Raw genomic sequence first — 10,166 nt, forward strand, 5'->3', positions numbered from 1 at the left:
ATAAAGTAAAAAATTCTATAAACATTTAAATTAATTGAAATTTAAATTTATAAATGTATTTTATTAATGAATTTAAAGTTAGAAAATTCTGCAAAATATCATAAATTGGGAGAATCAGATTATTATACCAAAACTATTTTAAACGCCTAAAAATAGTTAAATAAACATATACATATATTTTATTTTTAAGTGAATGTAAAAAAATATGTTACAATACTATATACTTTAGAAAACAGGTATTCATTCAAAAAATGCAATAAATTATTTTAAGTCATATTAATATGGATTTATGATCATTTAAATTAAAAAATACATCAAATACATGAAAATTACTATTAAAATTAACATGTTGCTTTGAGGTAATGAAAACTATCATAAAGTGGCCAATGAAGAGAAACATGAAAGAGAAGAGACTATAGAGAAGAAAAAGATTAAGGAGCTAAATTTGAAGTAAGAAAGTTTTACATTCCTGTACCTTTTGAAAATCTGAAAGATAGTCTTAATCTCAGCTTTAGAATATATTCAAGAATACATGTTACGAATGAACGTTAATGCTATTGTAAATTAATTGAAATACTAGGATTAAATTATCATCATCAGTGTGCACGCTTGCAAAGAAATACCATTTATATTTGAATATTTCTTTGAAGGCCTTGGGATTTTAAAAAATATATATAGCTTCCTGTGCCAATTCAGGGGAAGCTACTGTACCCAACATTAAGGAGGTGACATTCTTATAGCCTGTGGAGGCTTTTGGTCGTGGAGGACATCAGGGCAGTCTAAACTTTTATTTTCCAGCCTAAATTGCCCTGTAACTAAGTGGTTGGCTTGTGGGTCTCACACAAACACCTTGGATGAGGATTTCACAGCTCCAGGTTACATTTCCTTCAGATGACAGTTGGGGACTAGCATAATTTGTATATAAATTGCTGAGTCCACCCTATCCTCCACTCCATTCAATCAATATAAAACCACTCATAAATTAAGTAATAAAATTTTTAAATAACATAATTCCCCTTTGTTTAGGTTAAAATATTTAGCCACATAACAAACACTTCTTCCAACTAAGCCCTTATGTGGGGCAAGATGTGATACAATATTTGAATGCAAGTCCCAACTATAGAACTCCACAATTGCCACCCTTAATGACTTCTGACTTATTTGGACACAGCAAAATATCTAAACCATGATTACAAAGATATGCAAGATGGTGGCTCACATTACAAAGTTCATTAAGATGCAAAAGATCATCAAATTGAAAAAAGCTAAATTATTCTAACTGAGCTTATACCCAAGGTCATGACTACTGAGGAAACTAGAAACTGTTTGCAGATCTCAGGTATTAGATGGGAATATAGAACAAACAAGGAGTTGATATAAGCATGTGTTTTTCAATATTTGAGGGCCAACCCAAATTAAATAAATGGAAGATTGAGAGGAAAAAGTTATGCAACGAGGCACCATTCTCTTTCATTAGATTGTTTTTCTTTTTTTCTTTTTCCTCTTTTTTCTGCAATCTCTCATTTTCTCTTCTGGTTTAATCAGAAACACAGACAAAGAAGTACAGTCATCACCTTGCTACAAGGGGACACCAACTCCAAAGAGGGGGTTAACTAAGTTTGGACGACATTAATGTATAATAACCTCAAAGTATGAAATTTAAACTAATTTAATTTTTAATGGTGTGTTCTCTGAGTAATGTGTTCTTTGCACGACATTGATATCCACTAGTACTATCTGTCAAGCTTTTCACTTTACTAATTGTCCTGATATACACTTTGGAAATATTCTGAGGCCAAATTACCTCAGCATAAAAAATAAACCCCGTGCATGATGCCAAGAAATTATGTCTATTTCAAAATCATAGATATCTGCACGTGGTACAACCATGTTAGCTCTCATTATCAAATGATTTGATAATGCCTTGCTAAATTAGGTAAACTCAAATCGTTGGAACAAAAAGCAGTTCAATTAACTTTGATGGTTTTTGAACAGAAGATCTCCTCAACTATGGTTACAGATTATCTCGTGCCAAGTCACTGCCAAATTAATCCCCCATTTAAACCCTTCTAGCAAAATGACCTTTTCTCTTGCTGTGTGGACTGTGATCCTCAAAACAGGACATTTTGACTTGTTCCAAAAAGTCTTAAAACAGTACATTAGTTTCAGAAGTTTCTTTTTTTATGAAAATATAGTTTCAGAAGCTTCTATTGAAAGGGATTCAAGTTATTTCACATTTCCATGCAACAAAAATTGCAGTTTCATAGAACAATTCTGAAAAAATGATGCACAAATATGAAAGATCAACTAAATATTAAATAAACAGTCTAAAGATAAACGATCATCTTCCCATGATATGACATAAGAACTTTACCAAAAGAAAAGTGTTCCGGAGCTTACCAGACTGAGATCCCTACATCAAACACTGCATGAGAGCCAAAAAACCTCTCTTTCTCATGTTACAGATATAGACATATGCCCTAAGAGTGAGCACTAACCTCAAACGAAGGTCAAAAGATGATGGAAGTGGGATGATCGTGGGACGTAGTTCAAGGCGAAGACGACACCTTACTAGGCTGCTTCAAACTTGCCAGCTCTATCAGTACCTCTTTCATGATGCTCTCGTTCTTTCCCCGTTTGCCCTGAGGCAAAAACTTATTTTCTCTAATGAGAGAAAAAAAGAAATTTTCATTTTATTCCTGAAACTAGGGTTCGCCCAACCAATATCTGATATCCAGGAGAAAACCGGGACGGTGTCTGATATTGGATATCGGTCGATATCCGTCCTTTAGGTCTAGACGGATATCGATGACGGATATCGGCAGGGTGAGGACAAAACGGGTATCGGATACCGGATATCAGATCTCGATATCCGGATATCAGAACCGGTATCCGGTATCGACAGAAAAAAATAAGTTTTTTCATCACATTCAATGACTTATGTACATCAGCATCGTATGGTTTGTATTTTCAACCTCAGTTAATATATAAAGTGCAAAATTATTATTTTCTTCCATATGGTATAACAGGATTCAGAGTTTAATGTAAACTCTGAATCCCGTTATCCCGCATGGAAGAAATTAGAAATGTTACTCTGTATATATTAAATGAGGTATACTATATACTAAATATTAAAATACTATTTTAATCTAAGTCCCTATATTTAAGGCCCCATAAATATGTTGCTTAATTAATATATTAACATATCGTCCAATGAATAAAGCTGAAAATTTATATTTTCTTCCATATGGGATAAAGGGATTTGGAGTTTAACAATAAACTCCGAATCCTGTTATCCCATTTGGAAGAAATTGAAAACAATCAGCTGTAAATATTAAACTAGATGTGTAATCAGTCTGAAAGCTCTCCTATCACTCTCTTGCCCACGTTAGTCCATTCTAACCGCTGAACACTTATCGGTTAATTATATTTTTAAGTATACTCTCTAACTTGGATATCGAAATCCGATATCCACTCCCGATATTCGATGTCATCGTCTTCCCCCCTGAGACGGAGGCGGATGACAACATTGAGACGGATATCGGTATCGGATATCATCACTGTAGCAACCGATATCCGATACCTATCCGATCTCCGGATATCAAAAAAAAACAAATACCGGAAATTCCTTTTCCGGTATCCGATACAGCATCCGTCCCAATACCATCATCTGATACTGGTATCGAGATGAGCGAACCCTTCCTGAAACAGTTGAGGTTAAACTTTCACCTTTAAGGAGGGAACAAGAGCATAGACCTCATCAATGCTCACAGGACCTATGTTGGAGATCATACAAACCTGGGACATTAAAGGACAATTTCTCACAAATTTGATATGATTATAGTAAAGTCCCATGCAAGGATTGGCAGGACGTTCTCACCTCTGCGTCAGTGGCCCCGACGCTCTTCAGTTTTCTAGAAGCTGTTTCAAGGAAACCAATTAAGCTCGAGAGGACGCCATCTAAACCATCAGCCTACCTCGAGTTTTAATAGTATAAAAAATGAACAATGTGAAACTGTCACAAGAAATTTAGTTTTTCACATCAAAAGAATGTCCCAGTGTACATGCTTGTTGTTCTTTAAAATATTTCTAATCGTGTTATAAACACCATGAGCAAAGAGAGGGAAATATTTCAACTTGAGTGATTAAAGATTTCATGCTTACTGAATTAATACAGTATAGACAACTTAAATCAGTTGATATATCATTTGCTTCAGAAGTATCATATATATGACCGGGATACTGTAAAAATTTCGCCACGTCCCCAGAATCAGAGTACTGCTGAGCCTCAAACTGGGTATACCTTAATGCATTGGAGAATGAGCTGAAAAAAAAAGTAAAAGTAACAGTCAACGGGTCAAAAGTAAAAGATTGTTGCCCAAATTTTGTTTTCAGTCGTAAAAATAAGAATTATGATGGGATGCAGTGGGCTCACTCAGGTATCTTGATCCTTAGATCATCTGATAGCATCTGGAAATGATCTTGGATTCCCTCCAAGATGCTTGCCGCTTCACAATCCATCAGAACCCTAACGTTCTTGGGTAGTTCTGAGAAGTGCCAACAAAGAAAGAATGGTCAATGACAAAAAAAAGAAAGAACCGATGTTTTAAGAATATACAGCTTGATAAAATATGGAAAATAATTCCAAAGGCCGGATTGCTGAAACTTAGAGCCTAATACAAGCAAGGTTTGACGGTCCCGATTTGGTCCTGGTTCTTGGCAAAGACCTAAACATTGCCTAAACTTCAGTCCTGTTCCATTCCGTTCTTGTTCGGTCCTGGTCCAGTCTGGACCGGTCCCAGTCTGGTCAGGTTGACAAGTCAATGCCAAAGTCAAAGTAGAAAATTTATGTTCATATTAATGTTAAATATCCTCTACATCAAGTGGGTGCCCACAGATGGTCCAATATATGGCGTCTATGCTGAGCTCAATAGAAACCTCTCTGTCTTGTGGGATTTGATATTTTAAGAATTTTATAGAAAATATTAAATAAATATTTAATAATATACTTCCAGTTCCGGTCGGGTTTGATCCTTGGACCTAAACCTGTTTGACAAATAGGTCCACCCTCAAATGGAGAACCTACGGTCCTGGTTCGGTCCAGTCAAACCAGTCCACAGTCCTAAATGTCCAACCCTAGATACAAGTACCATTCATTATACAATAAATCCACAGTAAAACTTGAGGAAGAGATGCATTAACGGAAATCATCATTTAGGGCATTCATCAGACTGACCAGCTTTTGGTTTCAGTTCAACTTCCGGAAGAATCTTAGACTCCCCTGATTTTTCCTTGCCGACATTTTTCTCAGGTCTCTCAGATTCTCTTCCTTCGTGGGAGTCACCTAAACATGAAAGCTGATATCAGGAAAACACAAACATATCATAGATTTCTTTCCACGTTTGATTGCATTAGAAGTTTATTTCCAATACAAGACAATTGAAGAGATTCAGCATAGGAATAGACAAAAGGAAATTTGATTTGAGGCCTTCACCTTCCGGGGACGGGTTCAAATTTTCGCTGGTCTTCAAATTCTTCAGAGAAGGCTTCCTCCCCCTCTTCTGAGTTGGTTTTGAGGAATCTCGCGCTTTTCCTCCGGTAGAATCTAAATAAAGTATTTAAACTTGAAGGAAACAATTACAAGGTAACCGTACCTTGAATGAAATAACCGATGAGAAAAACCCTTCGCAAACACTAATGAATGCGCAAAATTCAAAACGCTATTATCGGCGTTCGGTGGCAGCCGGCGAGGTAAAGACAATGACGCAAGAATGATATGCATCTCTAGCATCAAAATGCATCCAGAATCATGACAAGTGTGAAAGAGAGGGGGAAAACTAAGCAAAGAGATGAAATTTTCGAAGTTGAACGAGGAAGAGAGATCTGCACAACTTCTTCCACAGCTTCTGCCAATTCAAGAACCATGACAGCTCACCATTGCTTACTATTTCCCTCTCCTGCTGATACCAGAGAAGCTTGATTCACAAAAGAGCAGCCAAGTCGGAACCGGCAGGAACACACGATCATAAGAAAAACGGAAAAAAAACAAATTCACACAAAAACTCAGTCGCCGAAAACTCGGGAACGCACACAAAACCAGAAACCAGAGCATTTCATGATCACACAAAGGAACTCGATGACAATGAATTCAAATCATCCTTGTTCTCATAACGATCCAATCTTCCACGGCCAAGATCTGACAGACCTGCATCAGGAACCGGCGATTTCGAATTCGACTTGCTTTTCCCGCCTTTCTCTGCCATTCTCGTTCAAACGATCGCCTCCCAGCTCTTCCACCTTTGAAAAGTCTTCAAACTATTATATTGTCGGGCCCAAATCCTTAATGGGCCACAATAAACCGGCCCAAATCTTGTCCACTGTACCCCTACTATTAGTTAGAGTAAGACATTTTGGACAAGGGACTGGACCAAACTGGAACCAGAAGTCAGCCATTTTATGGGGGGACCGGTCGGACAGGGAGGATTAGGTCCCATGTTTCAAACTAAAAAGGAACTTAAAGTAATTATTCGATATTTATTTTATATTTTGTAGTAAAAGTCTAAAAGTCATCCCCACATAATGGTTTGAAAGGTGGTCATGTTGATACTTTTCTACTTTGACTTTGACTTTGACTAGTCAACTTAACTGGACTGGGATTGGACGAACGTGACTGGAACCGAACCAAACTATAGGTACGTTTTTTTGGTCTTTCCTAAAAACCAGGATTCTAAAAAATTTGCCCGGTAAAATAAAATATAAAACCTTTTATTTAACCAATGGGAAGCCAGAACAACACCAGAAATAAAATACAAATGCAATTTCTCCCCCGCCCCTTTTTTTCTTCATTCATCATTTTTCGCCTTTTTACTTTGATATTTGGCCTCGTGGAATGAACGGCCTACGTGTCGTCGACCTGAGAGTGGAAGACGAAGCTCGGGAAGGTTGTCGTTATATCCCTGTTTACAGTTTTGGAGGGTGTTAATACAATGAATGCAAGAGATTAGGGATATCAGGGAAAAAAACTTTACTTGAGGTACTGAAGTGTCATGTTCTTGAGCAAAGAAGGATGGCTTAGAACAAGACTGCGCCACTCTTCTTTATCAATCTTCCCGTCATGCTTCGTGTCTGCCTCTTCGAATGTCTTCAGAAACATGCGAGAAAAACATCATCTTTCTAGAGCACCCACTTATTAATTTTTAGAAAGATACAACATTTTTTATATAACTATATTTCAAACTTATTTAGTTAGCGACTGCATCAAAAATGACAAGTTTATGGATCGATGAAGAGATTGAGGTTGATGAGTTTACAGTGATCCAGAATAAAAAAATATTATCCAAGTTAATATATTCATCTATTCATCCAAGTTAATATATCCAGAATAAAACATTTAAAACATGACATTTTTGTATAGATATATTTCAAACGCATTAAGTTGAATAGTGCATCAAGAGTGACACGCTGCTAATTTATGGATCGATGTAGATATTGAGAATGACGAGTTTCAATGATTCAGAAAAAAACATTATGAATCAAAGTTAAAATATTCGTCAAGTATTTTTTTGAAATATTCATCAAGTATTTTGACTCGTGTTTACTGTGTTCGACTTTTTGAGATTGAAGCATTTTTCTTTTTGTGATAGGAAAGGAAAATCCAACGTAAATTGCCATAAAAGAAATCTAGTTTTATTCATATTACCATAAAACTAATGGTAAATTTCAGATTGCCATTTAAAAAAGAATAGTAAAGATTGATACCTTGTCAATGATGCTTTCTATTACATCGTCCGAAAGGTTCATGCCAGACTCAGCAAGCGTTGCAACCACCATTTGCTTCACCTGATCACATGAAAATGGAAAAAAATAGCTAATAACTGATAATTAACATATTTCGAAGCACAAATATAGTGAATATTATGCACGTTATCTGTCAATTCGTGATTATTTTCTCGAATTAAGTAGATGAATAATCACCTCTTGCCTCTCAATGAATCCTTGCTGCTTGAGGTCGTACAATTGGAAGGAAACTGCATGTTGAGAAATAATAAATCAATTTCCTGGGATGAGATAGCTCAATAACGATAATTTATATTAAATTCAGCCGATCAGCTTTGACACTAAGTCTCAAACACTTGAAGGATGAATGAGATTACGGGTAGCAAACGAAGAAAGAAGGGGAATAAGAGTCAACAAAGTGGATACTTACACTCAATCTTATCATCGATGGGTGCATTAGGATGGAAAACTGATAGCGCACGAGCAAATTCTTCAAATCCCAGGATTCCATTATGTTTAGTGTCGAACAAGTCAAACACCTAAACAATAAAAGTATTCTCATCAAATCTTATGAGAACTTCAATAAATCCAAAATTGATTGTAAATGCTGTCACAGGTATGCGTTAAACACACTGTATCCCACAAGCATAACACTTTTATTGTTATCAGCAAATTTTTATCAGCAAAATCTGAACAATATGACACCATTAAAGTCTGAGAGGATTTAGATGAAGATGAAGTGTTAATGTGAATCCGAAAATTTGTATTTCATAGCAGATATTCCGAATCAAGACATCCTGCAGAATATCCGAGAAAATAATTTTTTCAGTCATAAGATCCAATTGATAAGGATTTGGGATAATGATACACAAAAGAAAACATGAAACAGATTACGTTAAAAATTAGATTACGTCACAAAACGGTATCACAATAATAAAATCCCTAAGGACGATCTCTATCCTAATGCCTTCATTATGAAGGTTAAAAAAAAGAATTTTAGAGTTTTTGGCCATCAAAGCCAACGATATTGTTCTAAATTTGCAATGAAACCTTAAAGACCAATCACAGATAACTACAATAACCAAGAAATTAGGTAAAATAAAGAATATAATGCAGAGAAAACGCCATACTCGATCAGCGAACAGGCTCTCCTTCTTATTCGTCTTGAAAAGCGCCAACTGAAACTCTTCCTGCAGCAACGAAAATAGATTATAATAGATTTTCGTGTCATTCTAAAAGGGTTCCCCTTCTGCCATCATATTCAAGGCCAAATCATCGACAAGTTACCTTATTGATCAAGCCGTCATCCACCACAGCACTGCTAATCTTCTTAAATAGCTCGTAGAGCGCCTCAATCTCGCTAACACTGACTGCAAAGATCGAGAAAATGTAAAGACATCATAAAATTTTAAGATGAACTCGTAAATCAAAATTACATATTTCACGAGAACTACAGATTCAAGCCACGATAAAATAAATTTTCAGACAAGAAACATACAAACGGTCTCCCTGGCAAGGGCCTCAGGATTATCAAGCCCGCCCGGCGGCCCAAACAAATCCAAATCGCAACACTTGGTCAGAAACGCGAGCAGCTGTCGAAGCTTCTGCTGCATATTGATTTCCAAAGCTCAAGACGATGGCACTATTCACAGTCCTCCATCAGACCTGCAAACCCCACGAATTTCGAAAATGAAAAACAATACATTCAAGAAAAACACCAGCGCAAAGGAAAGCACCGAGCAAAGTAAACTCAAATTTTGACAGATAAAACTAAAGAACACTTGCCACAGCCATAGCTATTCACAATCTTCCATCGAACCTGCAAACCCCAAGAATTTCGAGAAGAAAAACAATACGTTCAAGAAAAACACCAACGCAGAGGAAATCATCGAGCAAAGTAAAAATCAAAATTTAAAAATAAAACTAAAGAACACTTGCCACGGACATGGCTTCAGCGTCATTGATCTGAACGTTCTTCCCCTTGTCGAGCAGAGATAGAGGTTAAAGAGCGACCCGTAAAAGAGGAGGAGGTTTACGAACAGGCTGGATATTGTTACGCCTTCGGTATATTCTCACCCCGCTCCGTAGCACAGAACGATGATTGAAATTGTCGATCGATCCGCTTATGTCGATCGATCGATCGACCGACCGATCCGATGGGCCCATTTAGTGGAATGGAGCGCCTCGGTCTGATCTACCCATTAAAATATTATTTTTTAAAATCTTTTTTGATTTATCGTATTGAGAGAGTCTGTGAGAAAGCAATATGCATTTTTAATTCTTATCGTCCATCGATGGATAATTTTTTATTTTCAAATCTAGATTCTGATTGATCCTGGATTGACCCAAATTCAAATCAATTGAGATATGACACCTCGATCGGATCTATC

General features: G+C 36.5%; 2 protein-coding genes across 5 annotated transcripts; both read right to left on the reverse strand.

The window, feature by feature from the left end:
- Window positions 1–2,296: 2,296 nt before the first annotated feature.
- LOC144703710 (DNA-directed RNA polymerases IV and V subunit 4-like) lies at window positions 2,297–6,298 on the reverse strand. 4 transcript variants are annotated; one of them, XR_013581601.1, is made up of 9 exons: window positions 6,206–6,298; window positions 5,495–5,605; window positions 5,237–5,344; window positions 4,436–4,547; window positions 4,244–4,324; window positions 3,881–3,914; window positions 3,730–3,798; window positions 2,499–2,642; window positions 2,297–2,404 (listed from the first exon to the last, which is right to left on the reverse strand). XR_013581601.1 is itself a non-coding variant. In XM_078575946.1 (8 exons), the coding sequence occupies exons 1-8, from the start codon at window positions 6,261–6,263 to the stop codon at window positions 2,550–2,552; spliced, it is 666 nt and encodes a 221-aa protein (XP_078432072.1). In that variant the 5' UTR covers window positions 6,264–6,298; the 3' UTR covers window positions 2,297–2,549. The 4 variants fall into 4 exon arrangements, 2 of the variants coding, with proteins under 2 accessions (XP_078432072.1, XP_078432089.1); XR_013581600.1 differs by having other exon boundaries at window positions 2,297–2,413; XM_078575946.1 differs by having other exon boundaries at window positions 2,297–2,642.
- A 445-nt stretch (window positions 6,299–6,743) lies between these two features.
- LOC144703724 (calcineurin B-like protein 3) lies at window positions 6,744–9,863 on the reverse strand. The gene is made up of 9 exons (XM_078575974.1): window positions 9,715–9,863; window positions 9,275–9,441; window positions 9,064–9,146; window positions 8,907–8,966; window positions 8,207–8,315; window positions 7,975–8,027; window positions 7,759–7,839; window positions 7,029–7,141; window positions 6,744–6,956 (listed from the first exon to the last, which is right to left on the reverse strand). The coding sequence occupies exons 2-9, from the start codon at window positions 9,387–9,389 to the stop codon at window positions 6,899–6,901; spliced, it is 672 nt and encodes a 223-aa protein (XP_078432100.1). The 5' UTR covers window positions 9,390–9,441; window positions 9,715–9,863; the 3' UTR covers window positions 6,744–6,898.
- Between the last annotated feature and the right edge of the window lie 303 nt (window positions 9,864–10,166).

This window comes from Wolffia australiana, chromosome 1 (assembly GCF_029677425.1).
Source record: "Wolffia australiana isolate 7733 chromosome 1, ASM2967742v1".
Taxonomy (NCBI): domain Eukaryota; kingdom Viridiplantae; phylum Streptophyta; class Magnoliopsida; order Alismatales; family Araceae; genus Wolffia; species Wolffia australiana.

Coding starts and splice junctions, on each gene's coding strand:
- LOC144703724 (XM_078575974.1), bottom strand. CDS start 9,389: ATGCAGCAGAAGCTTCGACAGCTGCTCGCGTTTCTGACCAAGTGTTGC. Junction 9,147..9,274: donor CCTTGCCAGGGAGACCGTTT/GTATGTTTCTTG, acceptor CGATCTTTGCAG/TCAGTGTTAGCGAGATTGAG. Junction 7,142..7,758: donor TAGAAAGCATCATTGACAAG/GTATCAATCTTT, acceptor ATGTTTCTGAAG/ACATTCGAAGAGGCAGACAC.
- LOC144703710 (XM_078575946.1), bottom strand. CDS start 6,263: ATGGCAGAGAAAGGCGGGAAAAGCAAGTCGAATTCGAAATCGCCGGTT. Junction 5,606..6,205: donor ATCGCCGGTTCCTGATGCAG/GTCTGTCAGATC, acceptor TACTTTATTTAG/ATTCTACCGGAGGAAAAGCG. Junction 5,345..5,494: donor TTTGAACCCGTCCCCGGAAG/GTGAAGGCCTCA, acceptor TTTCATGTTTAG/GTGACTCCCACGAAGGAAGA.